This window comes from Salminus brasiliensis, chromosome 1 (assembly GCF_030463535.1).
Source record: "Salminus brasiliensis chromosome 1, fSalBra1.hap2, whole genome shotgun sequence".
NCBI lineage: Eukaryota > Metazoa > Chordata > Actinopteri > Characiformes > Bryconidae > Salminus > Salminus brasiliensis.
In genome coordinates, this window is record NC_132878.1 from 92318225 (window position 1) to 92343269 (window position 25045).

At 42.9% G+C, this 25045-nt stretch overlaps 1 protein-coding gene across 3 annotated transcripts in view; it reads right to left on the reverse strand.

The window, feature by feature from the left end:
- Positions 1 to 25045, reverse strand: part of csmd3a (CUB and Sushi multiple domains 3a) — a 519096-nt gene that overhangs the window by 208498 nt on the left and 285553 nt on the right. For all 3 annotated transcript variants that reach the window (XM_072692429.1, XM_072692430.1, XM_072692428.1), the window contains exon 31: positions 19637 to 19753. In XM_072692429.1, coding sequence (XP_072548530.1) covers positions 19637 to 19753 — 117 coding nt within the window. The remainder of the gene's footprint in view (positions 1 to 19636; positions 19754 to 25045) is intronic.

A 25045-nucleotide genomic window follows, 5' to 3' on the forward strand; every position in this document is an offset into this window, starting at 1 on the left:
CTAGTTTTGTGGTCCATGTTCAGGAGAGATTCTCCATCCGACTGGAGAGGCAAGCGTGTTACGTTCGCTTACTGCTCAGGTTCCAAGGCAACCCAAATTCTAGGCAGTAGAACTGCATGTTCTGGTCTAGCGGCTGGTTTCCCAGCTACCCTTGTTTGTTTACTCCCCCGTTGCCCTAGTTCTAGCTACCTACCTTGGTTCTCCCCTGGCTTTGTTCTTTTGTTCACGCTCAGCTCCCTGCTCCTCCCAGTCCCACGTTTGTTTTCTGTTTTGCCCTTGTTTTCTGTTGCTGCACTTCACGTTTCTTATCCCTTTATTTGGTGTTTGGTTTTGTTAATAAACCATCTTGCTTTGATTTTCATCTCTGCGAAGATTATATACATGCCATGACACACTGATCATGTCTTCTTTTATTGAGCACAATGAGTAAAGATCCATAGTGCAGGCTAGAAAAAGTAAGTGGACCTCTGTGTTAATGGCTTCTTCAAGAGCTAACTGTTGAAATGTGTTTAAGAGATGGACATGTGGCTTTCAGAGGGACCTTGCCCATTAAGTAAAAGCACATAAAGCCTGATTACTGACAAATCTGTAGAAGATGTATTATAGAGAAGCATAAAGCTGGAGAAGTCCAGGGTGTACATCAATTTACAGTTAGACAAATTCTCTACATGGACAAAATTCAGAACTGTTGGTCCTCTTTCTAGCACTGGACATCCTCTTAAAAGGTGAGAAGGAATTCAAAGGTAACAGTAAAATACCCTATTAGGAGACCTTAAGGACTCCAGAGTTTGATCACCATTCATGCCACAGCCAGTTGTGGCCAGGGGTCTAAGTAAGAACTTTGGGTGATGCCACGGCCTGAAGGCAAGAGAAGTGGTCCTGCGACCGGAGGATCGCTGGGTCAGTCCCCCGAACTGACAGTACAGAAGTGCCCCAAAGGCATCTAACCCCCAGCTGCTCCCCAGGCACCAAAAGCTGCCCACTGCTCTGGGACCATTTGAGGTCCAATGGTGATTGTGTGTTGAACACAAAGAAAATTTGACCTCTGCCTTTAACCCATCGTTGCAGTGAACTCACACACATTCACACAAAGTAAGACAGTCAGCACACATGTCTTTGCTGCGGCACCCAGGGAGTAGAGAGGTTTAAGGACCTTGCTCAACTGTAGCACCTTAACGAACCCGGGAACTGAAACAACAGCCCTGTCATTGATAACCCAGTGCTCTGACCACTAAGCCACCACTGCCCACACTGAGGCACCACTGATACTGTGTTAGATGAGCTAGTGCTTCATGCAGGAAGGATGTTCTGGCCCTTCTGGTCCTTCACTCACCCACAGCCCTGGTGGTAGTGGGTGGGGATTGGACTGACTGGGAGAAAATATGTATAAAATGCAATAAAATGAAATCAAAATAAATAATTTATGCTGTGTAAGTTTAAGAAACTTGACCCCTATGGTCCGCCGGTGGGCCGAAAGTGTTATTACATACTTCTATTACCAGAGAAGAGACCCTCCGGTTTCCTGTAGTTACTGAGTAATACACCTTAGTGTATAATAAGCCTTGGAGTGTTAAGGGGTTAAGAACTGACATCATATTGGACAACTTACAATCACAATATCAGCACTGGTATTAGATTGGACTAACTGTGTCTGATTTTGGCCTTGGACTCTTTAATATCGCCAGGCAAACATCTCTTCAACCGCTCATGTCTTCTATAATCACCTCAACTGTCCAAGTCAATAACGAAGCCGCCATGGGAACGCATGACCTCCAGCATTAATATGTATCCAGCGGACGACAAGTCTTATTCCCCTAAGGAGCGTGGCTGGACGAGCTTATGTAAAGATGATAATACAGCCATTCCAGCAGCGAATAAAGTATAAACTATTAGGAATTCCAGGCTTGATTAAGGCTGACATACTGTGCCCTTGTTTCTCGTAAGAGCAAAGAGAAGGTACCACCACGCAACTGCAAACAAAATAGAGCTGTCGGCCGCGATGATTCAATTTGTCCTAGTGCACAAGTACAGCGGTGTGTAATCATTATCAAACATGGTTAAGTCTACAAAACATGAGCTATAGCAGGCCCTAAATGCATTGTAAGGGGGGGTGGGGGGGTCATGCAGGCTTTCAGTCTCCATGGAGAGCTCCCCAAGGGCTTGACAAACTCAACAGCACTGTTGTGTGGGCGGCCAATCAAATTCATCCTCCTCCTCCAACCTGGAACGCCGTTAACGTGCCTGTAGAGCAAAGGGCTCTCTAACATAACAGCCCCATCGACTTTTAATGTTCCATTATTGCGAGGAAATGGCGTCGGGCGGCGGAGGGGGCCGACCATCCCCTCCCTCGCCCCTTGCTCAACAACAGTACTACACATCATTAAACCCGCCTGGAGCGGTGCATGAAGTCAGGGTCAGCACCACTGGCTGGAGAAAGACGTGCCCGATCTCAACCCGACGAGTCACACGGCCCCCATGGGGGCACGCTGGTGAACTGAGCGGCCGAGTGAACCGATAGGGTCAAGCGGCCGAGTTCATGGCAGACTGGACGAGTCTGGTAGCCTCCGGCATAAACAGAGAGGGTCCTGACCTCATATGTGCGCAGATCTGTTTGTAGAAAGAAGGGCTTGGCTTTAACACAAGTGCTGAAATCGGCCTATTTTAGAGGGTGAAGGAATATTCTGATAATTACTAAGGACACATTTGATGTCTTTGTAACTTTGTGTTAATTTAGCTCTGAAGCTACGAGGCTAATATAATATACAAGTTATGGAAGCTCATTACACACTCGCCTCAAACCGTGCTGAGTTGTCAAGGGGCCCAATAAGGCAGCGTATTGGGAAGAAGCTGGTGATCCGTTACGTATTGCGGTACAGATTTTTCACAGTTTTCAAAGTAATACACTGAGATTTTAATAGTCAAATTTTAGAAAACTGCCATAGTATTAAAAACACACACAATCATCTGCATAAAATCTGAATAAAAGAAAAGTTTTATCCAATCAGAACAGTGGGATCTGCAGACAGAGTACAACACTGCTATCTAGTGGTCAGGGTTTAAACACTGCACTAAATGAACCACTGTCCCGCTCCAATCTCTACATTTAAACTATTCATTAATAATTCGTAACATAATACTGCAATATCCAAGTGTATCAATATTTATGTACACCTCTAGGGCCCACAGCCTGTTTTATTCAGGTCCATTTATCACTTGCATATGGAGTTTCCAACCTCTCTTCATCCTTTAGAATTATTTTGGCTGGTTTGTTTTTTATGCCTTTAAGACGAGTGTAATTATATGTAAATGAGCCCCAAAAGCAGTCTAGACTGAAATACTTCTTGTAGCTTCAGTGTAAACGGAGCTAAACTACTTCGTATCTATATTGGACTGCATAGACTGGGAAGTGAACTGTACTGCATTTTTAAAAGGCTACATCAAACTTATTTGAAACAAACTTATTTGTTTTCCATCATTTGAGCCTTTAAGTAATCGTAAACATGCATAACTTGTATTGTTGTATTGCGATATTAATTTAATATAAAATTAATAAAACATATGCACATTTTTATGTTATCTTTTATAATTTATTAAATTAATGTAGGATGTGGTTGTAACTTATACTTTTGAATTTGTTTACATAAAGCAATATACATTTCGTTTATTGTTATATTTTACATACTATTGTTTATGATTTTACTTACTTTTACTGATAATATTAGCAATTTGTCAAATTTACCGTGTTATTTTATTATTTATTGTGCTATATATTATATTTTATTATATAAATATATTATATAAACATAACAGTTTGTACTTTTATTTTTCATATATGTACATTTTCTATATTTAATTAATTATAATGTTTATTCGTAATTTTATACCTTCTGTAAACTTGTCTAAACTTGTATCACCTCCCCCGGGGCGATTCCGAGCCGCCACCCACAGGCCCAAATAAGGACTTCTGCCTTGTTTACATTCATGTGTTTGGTATCGGCTCATGATTCATGTTCATTTGGTTCATGTGTTTCACCTGAGACTGGGGGTATTTAAGAAGCCTTGACACCGCCATTCGGTGCCAAGAATTGTTTCGTTTGGGACCTCGAGGTGGTCCCCCAGCTCAACCCCCAGTCCCAGGTTCGTTTTTGGTTCGCCCTCTTGTTTGCCACATTCAGGTTTTTGGTTGATCATTGCTGTTCATATTTTGCTGCTTTTTTGCCTCACTTGCCCCCTTTTGTTTATCCTATTGCGTTAATAAATCTGCTTGCTCTCTGCGAGTGTTCATCCTTCTGTGTCTGACCTAGCACGCCATGACATGTTTTTCCCCCCCTTTTTTTTTTAAGTTGTATTAATGTAAAAAGGTGCTATACAAATAAAGATTCTCACCATCATCATCATCATCATCATCATTATTATTATTATTATTATTATTATCATCATTATTTTGGGTCATGATATGGACAATATGAAAGAGGAAATTAGTGGGACCCTGCATGCTCATATGGGGACATTACATTTTTGCTTCTCTGCACCATAATACTTCAACCCCCCCCCCCCAACCCTTCCACTCTGAACTGGCTGAACATGCATATATATATTTGCTGTGCATATGACAATAGACTCTTGAACTTGAACTTATTTAAAACTTTGACCCTTTGACCTCATATGAGGACACTGTTTTTTGCTAAATCAAATTCCTGTACAAAGACTTAAGTTTAGTTTTTATACTTGTTGGGTCGTACTAATCCCAAATACGAGAAATTAAAAACACACACCAACCAAAGTCCAGGTCTCAGTAGGTCAAAGTGACTATTTTCAGTTGACAGTCTAATGGAGTCGGGTCTGATGGTTGATATCAAAGCTGTAACAACATAAACCGAATGAAAATCTTCTCCCATTGCCAGCACCCATGAACGACGTGACGCTCCCCCACCTCCTAAATCCCAATTTAACCTCTGCTTGAGGGTTAAGCACGGCTGTCTATTTCTGTTAGCATCCGACGCTGGAAGTACAGCCTGTACGGCTTTTCCAATCCATCTCTCCCTCCTTTTCTCTCTCTCCTCTCATCTCTCTCTCTCTTTCTTTCTTTCTGACCCTCTTCCTCTCCCTCAGGCGCCAGCGCAAGCTGTCCCTCCTTCACAGAACTTTTCACGCTCTTCAAAAGTCAAAAGTAAAGCTTGTTTTGTGCGTCTGCAGACTCAGCTGTCTTCGGTGCTCCTCCACGGGGCTCCTCCGTCTCACAGAGAAATATACTTAGCCACCATCTTCTATGGATAAACAAATAAACAGCATCTCGTGAACGGATCAGCGAGGAGTAGTGCTCTGGCTTTTGCCTGTCTTCTAAGAGCGAGTCCAGCACTTACCCAGAAAGCAGCTTTGTTCTAGGAGGGGAAACAGAGAGAAATGGAGTCGCTCACAGCTGCCAAATTCTCGCCTCGGGCCCAAATTGTAAAGTCATGCAAGGCCTCCTCATTATCTCCAACATCGGGATGTGTAAAAAGTTCAGAGCAAAACACACACACATACACACACACACACACACACTGCAGCAGGACAATATGGCTGGAAATATGTTTCTCTATTAAACCGGCGTCCTGCGGGTGAGGAAACTTGGCATGGACGCAGCCGAGCCTTTCTAGCTCCTGGGCTTTCCATCAAGCGAGGTGTGGCTCCGTGGCGGCCACTGAGCTTCAGTAATGATGGTTTTAGAAGTGTACGATATTCTGCCTGCTCTTGCACTATAATGGACAAAAGTATTGGGACACCTGCTCGTTTAAAAAAAAAAAAAATCAAAGATATAAAAAAAAGAGCTTCTCCTGCTTTTATTGGAGTAACTGTCCCTACTGTCCAGGCAAGCAGGCATGAGCATTGCTGTGATGATTTAATTGCACTGAGCGACAAGAGCATTAGTGAGGTCAGGATGTTGGATGATCACCACCCCACCTCATCCCAAAAGTGCTGGAGAGAGAACACCACCACAAAAAGAACCTTCCAGATTCTGTAAATATACACTATTTGGGCAAAAGTATTGGGACACCTGCTCATTCGTTGCTGCTTCCAAGATCAAGGGTATTAAAAAGAGCTGATCCTGCTTTTGTTGGAGTAACTGTCTCTACTGTCCAGGGAAAAAGGCTTTAGATTTTGGAGGAGCACTGCTGTGAGGATCTGATAGCATTTGATAATGGTAGGGAGGTCTGGATGTTGAAAAACAGTGTGAAAGGAAGAGAGAGATAGAGCAGCTAGACAGAGAGAAAGAGAGCAAGGGGAAAGAGAGAGGTAGATCAGTAGATCAGGAGATACAAACATATACATAACTATACAAAGACTAACAGACACATACATTTATTCATACACCCCAGATCAGCCGCTGCACTGAGGCTACTGATAATGTAAATAAAATGTAAATGTAAAATGTAAATAAATGAATAAATAAATAAATAAAAAGCAGCTTCACATTGCATAGCAACTGCACCATAAGCACATCTAAGCACCAGTGCACACGGGAGGAGGGGTGTGTGTTCTCTGAAATGATGGATGGTGCTCCAGGCAATCCTTTCAGCATAAGTTGCGGATGATGAGGTGGTGTGGTGATCATCCTGAACAACATCCCGACCCTTACTAACACTTTAGTGCTGAATACAATGTAATCCTCACAGCAATGCTAAAAAAAATAAATAATAATCTAGTAGAAAGCTAGGAAGCCTTCTTCCCTGGACAGTAGAGACAGTTAGTCCAGCAAACGCAGAAAAAACTCTTTTTAAATACCTGAATGAGCGGGTGTCCCAATACTTTTGTCCATATAGTGTGAAACCAAACAGGATTCCACTATTGTGTTGATTCAAGTGAGACCCTTTATAGAGTTTTATATAGAAGGTTATAAGACTTCAGACTTCAGTCGTTTGAAAACTGACCATTCCAGTGGTCGGTGTGGCCTAAAGAGCACAATGCTGTCAGCTGTCAGTGTTTTTATAATGCATGGTTATGGATATTAGCCAATATAAGGTATTACATACTGGTTATGCATGTCTCCAGTAAAGGGTTAACTATCATTTCTCTTCATCCAGCCAGAAAGCGCAGATCTCTGCACCCCTCCACAGCATCACAGTGATGTGTCTGGACAGTGTCGACTGAGGCAGCTTCAACGCTAATCCCAACCTGCTGCATGTAAACACACCCAGGAGCTGAATCTGTAACTGTCAGCCTTGGCAGGAGCTCCTCCCCTGGCGTTCCAGGAACTGTGAGCGGGGAAATTCTGACCAGAGGGACGCGGTAACAGAGTGTGAAAAAGAGTCCACGGGCGTTTGGCCAGTCTGCAGCCTCTCACATGCTTTACCCCACTCTTCCTCAGTCTGCTCCCAATCCCACTCCTGTGCCCTACTCCCTGTAAAGTAGTGCACTACATGTTTCATATACATATAAAAGGTGCACGTATTTGTCACTGTACAGTGTACAGCGAAATGTGTCCTCCGCATTTAACCCACCTGGTAGTGAACACACTCACACACACACACACATGTGTTAGGGGCAGTGAGTACACACACACACCCAGAGCGGTGGGCAGCCAACTCCAGCGCCCGGGGAGCAGAGAGGGTAAAGGGCCTTGCTCAAGGGCCCAACAGTGGCAGCTTGCCGAGCCCGGGAATCGAACCCACAACCCTGTTATCGACAGCCCGGAGCTCTAACCGCTGAGCCACCACTGCCCCCTATACACACTTTCAATGAGTGCTAACTAGTTACTAATGTCATAAAAGCTAGATACTTTCAACATGTTCTAGATAGATACTAACTAGCACCTGAGTACTAGATACTTTTTTACAAAAGCAAGATACTTTTAATAAGAGCTGGATATTTTTAATGAGTGTTGGCTAGATACTAACCGACCGAGTGCTAGATACGTTTAAAGAGTACTAGATACTTTTCACAAAAACTAGATACTATTAATGACTGCTGGCTAGATACTAACTGTTTGAGTGCTAGATACTTTAAAAAAGAGCTAGATACCTTTTACAAAAGTAAGATCCTTTTAATGAGTGCTAGATATTTTTAATGAGTTCCAGCTACATCCTCAATGCCAGAGTCCTAGATATTTTTAATGACTGCTGGCTAGATACTAACTGTTTGAGTGCTAGATACTTTTTTTTACAAAAGCAAGGTGTTTTTAATGAGTGCTAGATATTTTTAATGGATGTCAGCTACATCCTCAATGCCGGAGTATTAGATACTTTTAATAACTTCTGGCTAGATACTAACTGTTTGAGTGCTAGATACTTTTAAGAAATGCTAGATACAGTGCTAGATACTTTTTACAAAAGCAAGGTACTTTTAATGAGTGCTAGATATTTTAATAAATGCCAGCTACATCCTCAATGCTGGAGTCCTAGATACTTTTAATAAGTGCTAAAACATTTAGTTAGTTCTGGCAAGATTGTCACTACCTGAGTGCTAGATATTTTTAATGAGGGCTGTCTAGATAGTAGCTGGATAGAGTTTTAAATATTTATCATATAATTTTAACATGTTCTAGATCATTTGAATGAGAACTAGCTTGATGTTAACTGCTGGAATGTGCAATATTTTAACAAGTGCAGTCTAAATACTAACTGCCTGAGTTCTAGATACTTTTCATTTTAATGCCATGTATCCAAAAGAGTGCTAGATACTTAGAGCCCAAGCTCTACATACATTTGATAAGTGCTAGATAATTTTAACTAGTGCTGGACACTAGCTGGATACTTACTGCTTGAGTGGCAGATACTTTTAACAAGTCCTGGATACATTTTTTTACGAATGCTGGCTAGACACTTTTTGATGCGTTCTAGATAAGTTTAAAGTGTGATGAATGCTAACTAGATACTAACTGCCTGGGTTCTAGATACTTTTAATAAGTGCCATATACGTAAGAGTGCTAGCTAGATACTTTCAGCTCAAGTGCTAGGTACATTTGAGAAGTGCTACATACTTTTAATGAGTGCTGGCTAGATTTAACCCCTCCCCAACCCCCTAAGTGCTAGATCATTTTAACCAGTGCTGGATACTAGCTGGATACTTACTGCCTAAGTGGTAGATACTTTCAACAAGTCCTGGATACTTTTCACGAATGCTGGCTAGACACTAACATCCTGCATGCTAGACACTTTTTGATGAGTTCTAGATAGGTTTAAAATGTGACGTGATGCCACATAATTTTAACAAGTGCTAACTAGATACTTACTGCTTACTACAGTTCTAGGTGCTTTAAAGACTTCAAGATACATTTAGTATCTATCAGTGCCACCTACTCTAATAAGTCCTAATAAGGCAAGACATTAACTTCCCAGGTGCTAGATATTTTCAGGCACTTCAAGTGGGTTTACACCGACTGTGTTGCTGCAGCTAAGATGAGCTATTGAAAATCTATGGGCTATAAAAAGCAGGGTTTGGAAAAACGACTGGCTCTCAAACAGCCAAACCCCTGGGAAAATTCCCAAACTTCCCAACAGTCAGTCGGGGACTGAGCTTCTCCCGACTTACTGTGTATTTTATTATGTAGGTTCCGAAATAATGAGGGCTCCTACGTTCCATTTTCCTTTCCCTACTGGAAACACAGTGCACTATTTCACATATTTCACAACACATGTAGTGCACTACATAGGGAATAGGGGGCCAACAGAGATAAGGAATAGGGGGCCAATTGAGATTCAGCCTTTTTTCTCTCTCTCTCTCGTTCTCTCTCTCTCTCTCTCTCTCTCTCTCTCTCTCTCTCTCTCTCTCTCTCTCTCTCTCTCTCTCTGGCACAAGCAAGATCCTATTTCCCTCTGTCTCTTCCCTCCCTCCCTCCCTCCCGTCCTCTCTTCCTCTCTCTATTTCTCTCTGTCCTCCTGAGATTGATGGCTTTCTCCAGGCGAAGAATGATCTAAAAAAACCCATCAGACAACATCAAGCCACAAGCAGCCCCCTCACTCCTCCCCTTCTCCTTTCACCCTTTGCACCCCTCCCCGATCCACGCAGCAAATGGACCTAATTAATATGAACTCCAGAGCCATTCACTCACCGCCGAGCTCCATGAAGTGCTTGAGTGCGCTGCATACTAAGGCGCCGGGGCTGCTGAGTGTGGAGGGCCTTAGCGCTCAAGAGCTGCTGCCATTTCAGCTTTTAGCAGCTTTATTAGTGTTTTTAGTGTCAGACTTTTTCAGATGAGATGGACCTGGCTGGACTTGGCTTTGGAATGACTGACTTACACATCTGTGAAGGAAGATCTAGGCACGTCAACGTGTTTGCCTAGACAAGCAGTGAAAAGGCTGATAAGTGACGGGTTTATGGGTGTAGCTTCCAGAGGAAGCTTCAATTTTTCAAGGACTTTGGGTAATGTATAACCCAGACTTGTGCAGTAACAGAATACATGCAATGACACCTTCTTAACTGTGAGTAGATCTGGTAGCATTGCGGCTGGGACCGGACCCAAAAGGGATCAAAAACAAAATACTGCGCCGTAAAAACGCCTTTATTGCATCCAATATTTTACTTCTATCCACTCACTCCCAACTACTATTACAGTTTCCCCAGCCTGGCTTGGCTCGCTCCAGTCTCCAAGCTCGACATATCCCTGTTCTGTCTCAGTCTTTCCCCTAGTCTTCAGGTTTCAGGAGGGGGCAAATACTTTTTCACAGCACGGTATCATGTGCATGTATAAATGCAGGGTACGTTTTGCTCTCTCCAGTCTCTGGTCTCCACCTCCATAATATCACAGCTGTGTTATAAATAGGTGAATAGGTGAATAGGTGAATACACACCCAGCCAATATGCTTATGTGGGGCTCACCTGGGTAAAATGGGGGCTAGGTGGGATCCAAGTGGGAATGGGCTCTCAGTGGGCTTGTACATGTGTTGATGTGTAATTCACATGCAAAAAACAACAACATTTAGATGACATGGGATATTATTTAAGCAATAAAGGCCTATTATAACTACACTAACTGTGGTTAATCAAAATGATCAAAATGAAATAGGCTATAGGCTGGTGCAAATGCTCAGGTTGCTGCCAACAAATATACGAATGCTATTGCACACATTCAATTTGCCTTTAAGTTACAACATAAGATAAAAATAAATGAAGGTCATGTTTAGCAGGCCGTCACTGCGTGATTATTACATTCTAAATTAAGCACCGTTTTTTACGATCACAGTGCGATTTGTTACTTTGCTATATTGTGATTATCACGCCATAGCTTTATTAAAAAAAACTAGCATTAAAAAAAGACTTGGCACAGACTTGGGCTCAGGGCAGAGAATCTATCTATATATCTAAAGATAACATGTCCATGTGGGGCCTGTATGGGTAGCTGTATAGGTTGCCCAACTGGGAATTGTATTTGTGGTTGATGAGATACATAAACATGTAAAATACGTAAAACAAAGTTTTTAGCACAGCTGGATGGGTCAGCGTTGGTCAGTGTTGCCTAGAATAGCCTATTTTTTACAGGCCAGGACAATGTCAGTGCCTAAAATGACTGAGCTCACAGTGGTCAGTGACTGTAACCACTACCAGTGTAATGAATCGTAGTTGATTCGAGATCTGTAAGGATAGCCCCAATGGTCGCTCCACATGTGAACTGCGGATTGGTTGCCAAAGTTTAACTGTAATAGTGTTGAATGCAGGTTTACTGCACTGTCTCAGATTTTTCCTTTGATGTAAAGTTTCTGTGTATTTTATTATGTAGGTTCCGAAATAATGAGGGCTTCTATGCTCCATTTTCCTTTCCCTACTGGAAACACAGTGCACTTTCACATATTTCACAACACATGTATCACGCCATAGCTTTTTATCAAATAAAAAATAGCATTAAAAAATGTAGGTCTATGTCTCAGACCATTTTCCTGAGCCCAGACTTGGGATCAGGGCAGAGAATCTATCTATCTATCTAAAGATAACATGTCTGTGTGGGGCCTGTGTGGGTAGCTGTATGGGTTGCCCAACTGGGAATTATATTTGTAGTTGATGAGATATGTAATTGCTGAATGACGAGCTTAATTATCTGATAAACTGTAACTAGTCGAGTCGAATTCTGCACTTTAAGTTGGTGCTGCTGGTAGTAATGCTTGGTTGGTGTGGCGCAGCAGATAACATCACTACCAGCCCGTGAGCTTTAACACCACATGGGAGACTGGGATTCGATTCCCAGTCTGGGTGACTATGCTGCACTACACCAATAAGAGTCCCTGGGCAAGACTCCTAACACTACATTGGCCCACCTGTGTAATACGAGTGACCTTGTAAGTCGCTCTGGATAAGAGCGTCAGCTAAATGCCATAAATGTAAATGTACTGCTGTAATATCAGCAGTTTAGTGGAACCAAATTAATCTGTTCATTCATTGTTTCTGGGAACAGCCACCCACCGAATCGACAACACGGCATCTGCAGATGCACGCCCTTCCACAAACCAATTAATGTCAAGTATGCGTAGCCCCAGCCTACGTAGTTCTTACGAAGTTCTTTAGTGTGCTTGCTACTGTTACAAAAACTCAAGCCTTGCTCCAGACCTTGGTCCATACTTTGTGGTGTAAGAACAGCCTCAGACACTCACCAAAACACACCTCAAAGCCAGGGACATTCAAGACTCCTGCTGTTACAGCGCAGCGACAATGTTTACAGATACCGGAAACACTCACTCGATCAAAGCAGCCATCCTTCAGCTAGGCTGCGGAGATGACCACAGGCAAAAAAGGCACGGCGGGAGCTGTGGAAGACTAGTGCTTCACATCAGTGACACTATCTATGTCCTTGTTTTTCTTGTGCCTCATCTTTCGCGTGTCTCTATTCTTTCCTGTTGTCTCTGGGCTGAAAGACCCGAGGGCTCGCAGATATCCCCTCCAGCAGTTCAGCAATGAAGGAACGTGTTGGTATAAGATGCACTCGGGAGGGATGAGTCACTGCGTTCAAACTGCTGCTGGTTGCCCTGCTTTACAGTGCAAATGTGCGTGCCACTATTGTAGTACTACCTTGAATAATTGACATGCAGTTCGTTTCAAAAAAAAAAAAAAAAAAAAAAACGTCAGGAAGGATGTTAGTTCTAAGTTTTGAAGATGCATGGTCGCAACGGGCCGAGAAGTAGTGAGTAGCGTTTAGCATTTAGCTTCCATGTGCTTGGGGACCAGAGCTATTTTACCAACCCTGCTTTGTTATAGGCCAGAATCACTCTGCAGTTTTCCTGAGGCTGGAAAACTGTGAAAATTTTACTGCACTGTTTATTTATTTATTTATTTTTCTTGATGAAGGATTCTTCTGGCTGTACTTCTGTTGCCCTGTTGCCAAGCAACTACAGTGTTGTAACTCTCAATCCCCAGAAGTTTATAGCACAGCTGGATGGCCAGCGTTGGTCAGTGTTGCCTAGCATAGCCTATTTTTTACATGCCAGGACAATCTCAGTGCCTAAAATGACTGAGCTGGCGGTGGTCAGTGACTGTAACCACTACCAGTGTAATGGATCGTAGTTGATTCGAGATCTGTAAGGATAGCCCCAATGGTCGCCCCACATGTGAACTGTGGATTGGTTGCCGAACTTTAACCGTAATATTGAATGCAGGTTTACTGCACTGTCCCAGATTTTTCCTTTGATGTAAAGTTTCCGGGGCGTTAAGGATTGCTGCAATGTTCCACAAGGCCTGTAAAGAAGTACTGCCAACAGAACATGAACCTATTGGCACCATGTCTAATGCCAGGTGTGGGCTAGAGGGGTCTAAAGCTGTCCAGCATTGAGCTGTGGAGCAGTGGAACTGTATTCCCTGGAATGATGGGTGGTGGTGCTCCATCCAATACTTTTGGGGTGAGTTGGGAAGTTGGGGATGATGAGGTGGGGTGGTGATCATTCAACATCCTGACCTTACTAATGCTTTTGTCGCTGAATGCAATCAAATCCTCATAGCAATGCTCCTCTAAAATCTAGTAGAAAGTCTTCTTCCCTGGACAGTGGAGACAGTTACTCCAACCAAAGCAGGATCAACTCTTTTTAATACCCTTGGTCTCGGAAAAGAAACAATGAGTAAGTAGGTGTCCCAATACTTCTGTCCATATAGCGTAAGTCAACCTGGATTGGAGCATCCATCCGTCAAATGGCTTAAATATAACCGGTAAACTTTCTGCCTGTACATATATGAAAACAATTGATGTTTTGTAGCACAGTCCACTGGTCGTTATGCTGTGATTGACAAAAGTACTGTTCATAAGTCATGCAGCAAGAAAAAAAGGTTTGCTGGTGCGGACCACACCCTGAGGTACAACGGGCTGACAGGCTCAGAAGTGTTTTTTGGCCAGGAGTCCAGTCTGCTTTCCTGTGGTCAGCAAGGCCCCCACGTTAGAGCGGTGGTCTGAAGATGTTCAAACAGGGAAAAATGAAGTTAAATTCTTCACTCTGCGTTTTCTCACCTTTAGAGACAACTTGTTGCCAAATACAGCAACAAAAAAGGAATTTCCCATTAAAAACAATTGAAAAAAGAACACTGTCGCTGATGTGAAGTACCACTCTTCCATAATGCCCTTGGTGCTTTTAGTGTTGCCAATCCTGTCTAAAACAAAGCTGATGGATTGTTACTTTTAGCGCTTAAGCATTTCCCATGTCGGTGAACACTTCTTCTTGTCCTAAAAATTGAATACAGTACTGTGAAAAATGACCACCTCACATTCTCCTGGCCTGATACTACATTTCATATGAGCATCTGGAAACATTTACTATTACTGACAAATACACACACAAAAAATGAAGGACATCATGAGGGGGCAAATACTTATGCAGGGCATATTTCACTGCTTTTTACCTGGGATTGAAAGCATGCATGCATTTCCGAGATCCTGCTGGTGTGGGTGCTTGCCAGTGTCCTCCCTTTCTATAACTTGTGCAAAAAAGAAGCTACTTGCACGCTACTAGCTCCCCCTATTTGATATACTCTAGCTTGCTCAACATGAGTAAGCTACAGGCCAGGTCCATGAGGTGCTACACCTCTTGAAAGCATGCAATGTGATTCCTCCTGCACACAGAACTTGGGCAGGAACCAGGACTGATTCACTCTCTGAGCGTCTTATGCTCGTTCGCACTGGCAACCGATAGCTTGGACCTTGGAGCTTTTTTAAGAAGCTTAATCTTCCAGCGGGCTGGTCTGGACCGATGGTCTGTAAGTCCATTTTATGCTTAGAGGTTCCTTCTCTTTATGCCTTCATGTTGGGATGGTGTTCCTGAAGGGGACCTGTTGCCTGTTGAATTTTTCCACAGAAGTCTCAAATGCCAAGGAAGTGAACCCTTGCAACAATGATTGTTTAGCTACACATTTACATCGATTTACGTTATGTTTGTTTGTTTAAATGTCACTGCATAATTACATACGTATTCGCATAATTACATTTATGTTCAATTAACATTCTGCATCGACAGGTACAAGTCTGCACTCGCAAGCCTTTTCTGGATTTCGAGGTCAAAGCACAACATGGGAGAAGTGATTAAAGGTGCCCCAGAATGCATATATTGAATATTTCGGTGGTTATTTGATGTATTAATAGTAAATATATATGACTTTGGTTGGGGTGAAAAATGCTCAGATGCAGTTCAACAAGCCTGTTTACCACCCTGTTATTTCACCTCAGAATAAAACATGCTGATTTCTTTTTATAGAGGGCTTGTTAAAAAAAAGAAAGAGAGCTACCAGATAGTCCTACCAGATAGTGCTGCTGTCCTCTAGTGCTGTGTTCACCCAGTGCAATGTTAGCTTTTAGCCTTGCCCTTGCACGCTTCCCCGGGTTTGGCCTATTTTTTGTATTACTGGAAAACATAAGCAGTGCTTTCTCTTCTGATGTGAGTTTAGCTCCAGTTTCAGGTTCAGCTGAGGTAGTCTAGTTTGTTTTCAAGGGAGCGGACAATGGAGAGAAGAGATGCTAGCGCTAGCTTTTAACTTAGTGAGGATTCCCGTAGCAACCTGTATCCCTGTAACTAGCAGAGTCTGGAGGTGATGAGATGCTCTCCAGTACCATTACATTATATTCTCCTGAAGTCATTGTTATGTATCACCGTTTGCGCCCCCTGGCTTTCACTTTGTCCCTTTGAGCTCCCCTTCTCCATTAACTGGCACAGGAAATGCTGCGTTCATAAGGTCTGGTTCCCGTAGCAACCTGTATCCCCATAACTAGCAGAGTCTGGAGGTGATGAGCTGCTCTCCAATATCAACAACTCCCTATTCTCCTGAAGTCACCATCATGGTATCTCTGTTTGCGCCCCCTGGCTTTCACTTTGTCCCTTTGAGCTCCCTTCCTCTGTACACTGGCACAGAAGAGGCCTGGTTCCCATAGCAACCTGTATCCCCATAACTAGCAGAGTCTGGAGGTGATGAGCTGCTCTCCAATATCAACACTGTCCTATTCTCCTGAAGTCACCATCGTGGTATGACCGTTTGCGCCCCCTGGTTTTCACTTTGTCCCTTTGAGCTTCCCTTCTCCGTACACTGGCACAGAAGAGGCCTGGTTCCCATAGCAACCTGTATCCCTGTAACTATCAGAGTCTGGAGGTGATGAGCTGCTCTCCAGTATCAACACTGTCCTATTCTCCTGAAGTCACCATCGTGGTATGACCGTTTGCGCCCCCTGGCTTTCACTTTGTCCCTTTGAGCTTCCCTTCTCCGTACACTGGCACAGAAGAGGCCTGGTTCCCATAGCAACCTGTATCCCTGTAACTATCAGAGTCTGGAGGTGATGAGCTGCTCTCCAGTATCAACACTGCCCTATTCTCCTGAAGTCACCATCATGGTATCACCGTTTGCGCCCCCTGGCTTTCACTTTGTCCCTTTGAGCTCCCCTATCTCCGTACACTGGCACAGCAAAGGCCACCGTCATAAGTTCTGGTTTCCATAGTGATGAGCCACTCTCCAGTATCAACAACACCATATTCTCCTGACGTCGACATTATGCATAACCGGTTCGCCAGCTTTGAGCTGGGGTTTTTCTTTTGGGGGAGGTCTGTATGTGAATTTTGAGTGTGGAAACACCACAGAGTTTGAGGTTCACGGTTTGTCACTTCCGTGTACTGAACCATGTCCATTATTCAGCAATGCCAGGATAAACACAGTGTGACATTCTAGGGCACCTTTACACACAGCGTGACTGTTTCATAAATTTCAAATCATAAAGCATCTCTTCTTCTACTCACACACACGTGATGTAGACTGAGAGTTCAGAATCTGCACTTTTCAATACATTTCTATGAGCAACAAAAAAGAGACATTAAAAAATGTTAGAAAATGCTTATGTCATCACCGGCAACAACTGCAACCGCTAAGAGTTAACCCATAAACTGAAATAGACAGCCGTGCTTAACCTTTAAAAAAGTCTAACGTTAAGTCTTCTCAGCCTGTTTCTGCTAGCTCTGCAATTCTGATGGGATATTTTAGGACGATGTTGTGCAGCTGGCGTTCACAGTTTCTAGTTGGTCTCGCTGAGGCATTTGAGGACACGGATAAAAGAAGCAGAGCCACGGAAGAGCCTCACCAGATTAGATGCCCCTCCGCATTACGGATATCTTTTAAAAACGCTCCAAGCATTGTGGACAGGCTATTTGCTGAAGCCCAAACAGCCTTGTTCATTTAAGGTTCAGGGCCGTTGCTCAAAGTGAAGCACATTATACATTTAAAAACTTAGAAACTCAAAGTCTTGTTGCAAGTAATTAGCCTTACATGAAGGGTGAACTACTGAGGCTTTCGCTTTCCACTACAGGGAAAAGGTTTTAAAAGCAGTCCATCACCACTGCAGCAATTCATACTGGGCTAAAGTCACTCTGTGGGGCTGTAAGAAATTGTGCCAAGGCTGAATGATGAACAGAATGATGAACTCGGGAGGGGGGGAGTACAGCCTACTGACTTCATGACATTCGAGCAGCCCAGCGGAAATGGAATCCAAGGGTGCTCTTAAACGGCTTGATCAAATGCGGCCTGGCTTGTGCGATTTCCTTGGCTTTATTTGAGCAGGTTATTTGCTTTTATTCTGATGATAAACCAGCCTTTCTGGTGGGCCTCGGGTAGACGATGCACAGCAATCAAAGGCAGAGAGCTCTGAGAACGCATGGCCTGATTTATCTGCTTTACCTTAGATTTCAGAGATCCGTAGTTCATTTGCAGTGACTGAATTTTTCCAAACGCTACGGAGGTATGGCTGTAAATGTTTTTTGGGAGATTAATCTGATCTGAAGGTATTCTGCATATAACATAATCAAATTTGGGACTCGGTACACATGGTAGTGCTCGGGACTGTATGGTGAGCTTGGAGGAGCTCCTTCCCAAAACGCTACAGAAAAAAGTTCCATCCTTTCCGAGATTTTGTCACTGTGTCCTTTACTCTATTAAAATCCACACACTAGAGAGAGAGAGAGAGAGAGAGAGAGAGAGAGTGTGTGTGTGGGGGGGGGGGGGGGGTGTCCATGCATGTTGGTCAGTAAAATGGATCATTATGTGGAATCAGAGCTTTCTGTGAGCTACAGTGTTTAACATGACTGTATATAAATAGATGAACAGAATCTCAATGCTGCCTTTATTGTTGGATGCACTGCATTTGTAAGAGCTGCCTATTAATGGGAAGCTCAAAATGGGACGTCATTAAAGCTCCTATAGGTGCAATGTGTAAGTGAAAATGGGCAAGCATAAGAATCTGAGAGTCAAACTCTGATGGCCTGGCGACAGACAAACGTAAGCCGTCACAACAGCTCCTATAGGTGTAACATGTAAGCGTCCCAATAATTTTGTCCATTTGGTGTACAGCTCTCACACACAAAAAAAGGTTCTTCTAAGCCATCACTCAAAGAACTCTTACTTTTACTTTCTTAAGTTTGGGAAAGTTAACCATGGCACGGTTGTTACAACTCCACTAACGTCTTTAGAAGGTTGCGGGCCTTGAGACACATGGGAACAAATCCAGGCTTTGTTCTGTAGTTACAATCACACTGGCCCTCAGCTGTGGGTCAGCAAACAGAGGCTGGTTACTCTCAAGCTACTGTAATAACATAACATGAAAAATGGGTGCAATTTCAGCCTGGGGTTCATGCGGAGACTTTAAAGGAGATGGAGAAATCCACGGAATATAAAGTGAAGAAGAGAAGTTACTATATAAATGCATATCAGCTATTGTTTTGTTTACTTAAAACCGCTGGACAGGTATTTACAGAGTGTCTTTAATCTTTTGTACCCTACAGAACATAACTGCACTGAACTGCAATGTAAACCGCTGGAGTTCCCGTCGAAAACAGCAGAGCCTGCAGATGCTGATTACATAAAGGCAAGGATCGGTTAAACAACGAAGATATGAAGAAGCACTTTGAGCTTGAAGGAGCGGCTCCATTGATGTTTCAGCACAAACAAACATAAGGGGGGAAAAAAACAATCGGAGGAGCCAGCACAAGCGAAATGGCTTGGAGTTTTTCAATTTAGTGTTTTTTATTAGCGTCTTTGCTAAGAGGCGTCGTTTGATACCAGTAAGCGCGAGTTCTACAGAGTGTGAAATGGAATGTACTCTCCAATCCACACAAGCTGCTTGCGAGAGTGATGGCCGCATCTTCTCGGCTGAGTTTCTGCCACGCATTTGCTTATGTTAGCTTCTATCTGCTCATAGGGAAAAAGCAGTTCAGAGGCAGGATCTTACCGAACTCTCCCGGCACGGTGATCTCGTAGATGCAGGCGTGTCCTTTGGTGTAGTTGTGGGGGTAGTTGGGCGACAGCACCGTGCCTTCTGAACTGGTCGATCTGCTTCCGCATGGAGCTGTAGAGACAGCCAGAGGGCAAACACAGGTCAGAAGAAAGCATTGCTTGCTTGAAGATAACCTGCTTATGAGCTTGCTTATAACCTGTGAATAAACACTGGATACATGGATTATAACAGGAGTATAACAGCCTAAGTCAGTAAAGATGATGACATTGTGTTGACATAAGTGACCTTAAACCCAACCATATTAGCCAAAATGCATGTATATCTCTTTACACAGATCAGCCAAAACATTAATACCACCGGCAGGTGCAGTTAAAAACTTTGATTATTTTAATCTACAGAGGCATCGGCCAAAGGGTTGGATGGTTAGCAGTCAGGTGATGTTTTAGAAGCAGGAAAATGGGCAAGCATAAGAATCTGAGCCACTTTTACAAGAGCCAGAATCTGACGGCTAGACGACTGGGTCAGAACATCTCCAAAACATCAGGCAGGTCTTTTGAGGTGTACCTAGTATGCAGTGATCAGTACCTAACAACCGTGCAGTAAGAAAGAACAAGCAGTCATGACACATCCTATCCCCCCGGACACATCCTATCCCCCCGGACACATCCTATCCCCCCGACTGTTCCATTGGTAAAATTGCACATGTGATTAATTGTCCATCTTCACGTGGCTGTCATACTTATAAGACAGATTAAAATTTATATAAAGATATTTACTGACCAGTACTGAGACGTTTTTATCTGGATAAAGTGTCACTATTTAACTTTATTTATTTATTTATTAAATGTAAAACACTTACATTAGCAACACTTAATTAGCAAGTTCAGCGATTATAATATTGTTGTTATGCAGGAATGTCTCCGGCATAACCTCAAGCCATCAGCTAGACGATGCAAACGTGGACACAACTGAATGTTCCAACAGGACAGTGACCTCGCCCCCCATCAAAGTCTCTTAATACTGATTATCAGCCGATCCAATCTTTGTGTTTGTATAAATAATGAAGCCCCACAGTTTAGATCAGACAAGCTGCTAATTAATGCATTTAGTAAAATCTCTTTATTTTCAGTATCAGTTTCTATAATCAGACTTTCTGGACTGATTGATTTAGTTTAGTCGAGACTTTTCTTAAAATCACTGTTTTATAGTGTTTAATATCTTATAATCCACTTTGACTCTGCTCCCTGACCAATCAGCTCCCAGCTCTTTACAGAACTGCAGTCTAATCACTTCCTGTGAGTGTAGTGGTACACACTCTGGACTGATATCTGGTTGTTTGTTGACTACTGATGTGTAGGAAAGTGTTGCGATTGGATCGGGATTAAAATATCCAATACCCAATCCATTTAAATATGCTTGGATTGCCCCAATGCCGATCCACTGGATCAGATCAGGACATCTGTAAAAAGAACAATTTAAAGAAATCAAAGAAAGCTTAGTTTTCCCATGTCAGTCATGTGCATGATGGCTGTATGTAAGCTTCCAAGCCTAACTGTATACAGTTATTGTGTAAATAAATAATCAAATTTCACTGTACAACCTCAGGACTGTCACTTTACTACCTCAGTGCTGTCACTTTACTACCTTAGTGCTGTCACTGTACTACCTCAGGGATGTCACTTTACTACCTCAGTGCTGTCACTGTACTACCTCAGGACTGTCACTTTACTACCTCAGTGCTGTCACTTTACTACCTTAGTGCTGTCACTGTACTACCTCAGTGCTGTCACTTTACTACCTTAGTGCTGTCACTGTACTACCTCAGGACTGTCACTTTACTACCTCAGTGCTGTCACTTTACTACCTTAGTGCTGTCACTGTACTACCTCAGTGCTGTCACTTTACTACCTTAGTGCTGTCACTGTACTACCTCAGGGATGTCACTTTACTACCTCAGGGCTGTCACTGTACTACCTCAGGGCTGTCACTGTACTACCTCAGGGCTGTCACTTTACTACCTCAGGGCTGTCACTGTACTACCTCAGGGCTGTCACTGTACTACCTCAGTGCTGTCACTTTACTACCTCAGGGCTGTCACTGTACTACCTCAGGGCTGTCACTTTACTACCTTAGTGCTGTCACTGTACTACCTCAGGGCTGTCACTGTACTACCTCAGGGCTGTCACTTTACTACCTCAGTGCTGTCACTTTACTACCTCAGGGCTGTCACTGTACTACCTCAGGGATGTCACTTTACTACCTCAGTGCTGTCACTGTACTACCTCAGTGCTGTCACTTTACTACCTCAGTGCTGTCACTGTACTACCTCAGTGCTGTCACTGTACTACCTCAGTGCTGTCACTTTACTACCTTAGTGCTATCACTGTACTACCTCAGGGCTGTCACTTTACTACCTTAGTGCTGTCACTTTACTACCTCAGGGCTGTCACTGTACTACCTCAGGGATGTCACTTTACTACCTCAGTGCTGTCACTGTACTACCTCAGGGCTGTCACTTTACTACCTCAGGGCTGTCACTTTACTACCTTAGTGCTGTCACTGTACTACCTCAGTGCTGTCACTGTACTACCTTAGTGCTGTCACTTTACTACCTCAGTGCTGTCACTTTACTACCTCAGGACTGTCACTTTACTACCTCAGTGCTGTCACTTTACTACCTCAGGGCTGTCACTTTACTACCTTAGTGCTGTCACTTTCTACCTCAGGGCTGTCACTTTACTACCTCAGGGCTGTCACTTTACTACCTCAGGGCTGTCACTTTACTACCTCAGGACTGTCACTTTACTACCTTAGTGCTGTCACTTTACTACCTCAGTGCTGTCACTTTACTACCTTAGTGCTGTCACTGTACTACCTCAGTGCTGTCACTTTACTACCTTAGTGCTGTCACTGTACTACCTCAGTGCTGTCACTTTACTACCTCAGGGCTAAGATTTACCTCTATTTATTGTACTGTCTTGCACGTTGCACTTTCTGCAGTCTGTCCTGTACTGTATTGTTTTTCTATCTCGTTTTGTTCCGTGTGGCACGCTTGTTCTGGAAAAATTTTAATTTCATAGAGCTAAATTCTCATGGATTTTTTTAATTTAACACATTGGAAAAAATATAACATTAAATGTGTCATTACTTTTGCATGTTATATTTAATGTCTACTGCTGTGTTCTCTCTTCACTGTAGCTTACTGTAGCTGCTGCCCGCATCAGATTCAAAACCCTGACTCTGGCCTACAAAGCCAAGAACGGACCAGCCAGCCCCTCCATACTTGATGGCAATGGTCAAAAGCCGATCTGCACCAAGAGCCCTTCCAGCTTCAAGTACAGCTCGGCTCGACCCGCCATCCTTTAAGATCCACGGAAGACGAGCGTCCAGACTTTTTTCTGTCCTGCACCGAAGTGGTGGAACGAGCTTCCCCTGGGTGTCCAAATGGCAGAGTCGCTCCCTGTCTTCAAACCCAGACTGAAGACCCTCCTCTTCCAAGAGTACTTGGGCGAATAGCAGAGTACTATGGTCACCTTATTGACTTGTGTTTAGTAATGTCTAAAGCTTAGAGGATCTTTGAACTATTAGTCTATTTAAACTAGCTGAGGTTTTTCTTGGGTAAATAGCAAAGCACTTTTGTGAGTCGCTCTGGATAAGAGTGTCGTAGTGTGCCGTAAATGTAAATGTAAATGTAAATGTAATGTCTTTTAATATGTTAAATATGTAAATATGTCTAAATAACCGTAATTATGATCAGAATGAGCAGAAGTGTCTCTGTAGTGAATATGACCTTATTTACACTATGAAAGTCAACACAAGTCATTTGTGCACAAACTGCATAAACCGCTGGATACAGTGAGCGTGCCGTCCCCATACAAATGAGGGAAAACGTGCCATAATAAGGTTGAAAAATCACGCTCTGGAATGTCTGCTCCTGACAGATGCTTCGAAGAAGTTCGAGCTGTGTTGTACAAAGACAACATAAACAGTAAATAAATTAGATGTGACTCTTTATTACAGCCCCTAAAAGCTGGCGTGGACATTAATCACGGCAGGCCCTTGGCTTGTTTATGACGGAATCTAAATTGTGATTATATCAGTCAATCTTCTCCAAAATAATCACTACAATAGCTTTAATATAACCTCCCCCCCCCCCCCCCCCAAAACCCTATGTTATATATGTGACAGGAGTCAAAACTGCAGCAAACAGAGCAGCAGAAAACGTCATTAAGACCTATATTGTAGTGGCCCTGAAAAACGCTCAGTCAAAGTATATAACTTCATATTTTAGACCTTTCTGAGGTCTGTATGGTACCAGGCTTGCAAGACACATTTAAATTAAAGCCAGGCCATCTTAAAATGATAAAGTAACTCATTATGAAGCATCTTTTTTAGGTAACTCAACTTAGTTCAAGTCAAACGTTCTTGAAACTCGCATTTTTTTCTTCTGCATTTTAGTTCAGTCACATTATAATTTGCGTGTTATGTTTAATGTCTCTGTAGTGAATATGACCTTATTTACACTATAAAAGTCAACACAACATGAAATTTGTGCACAAACTCTTTCGACTGTATAAACTGCTGGATACAGTGAGCGTGCCGTCCCCATACAAATTAGGGAAAACGTGCCATAATAAGGTTGAAAAATCACGCTCTGGGATGTCTGCTCCTGACAGACACTTCGAAGAAGTTTGAGCTTGAGCTGTGTTTTACAAAGGCAACATAAGCAGTAAATAAATGAGATGTGACTCTTTATGACAGCCCCTAAAAGCTGGCGTGGCCATTAATCACGCTTGGCCTTTGGCTTGTTTGTGAGGGAATCTGAATTATAGCGAGGCCCGTTAACAGTGTGTGCTCGTATATCAACTGTCTGGACTGGAATTACAGACATGACAGTGTGATTATATCAGTCAATCTGCTCTAAAATAATCACTACAATAGCTCTAATATACCCCCCCCCCCTCACAACCCTGTGTTCTGATGTCTTGGCTGAATCACTTACTTGCAGTAATGTACTGCAACTTGGGACAGGAGTCAAAACTGCAGCCGAAAACGTCATTAAGGTCTATATTGTAATGGGCCCTGGAAAAGGCTCCATTAAAAATATTTAACTTTAGATTTTTGAGTATTTCTGAGGTCTGTACGGTACCAGGCTTACAAGACACACTTAAATTAAAGCCAGGCCAACCTAAAATGATAAAGTAACTGGTTATAGAGAATTTTTGGAGTTAACTTAACCTCAAAAGTTGAGTTCACTCAAAAAACAACAGTCAAAAGTTCTCATATCTCTTATGACGTTTATTTCTTCTTCATCTCAGTTAGGTCAACAAGATGTTCAGGCTATGTTCCTCCCTCTCAATTGTTTACTGTTAATTTCCATACGCAGGTTAGAACTTCCCCTAT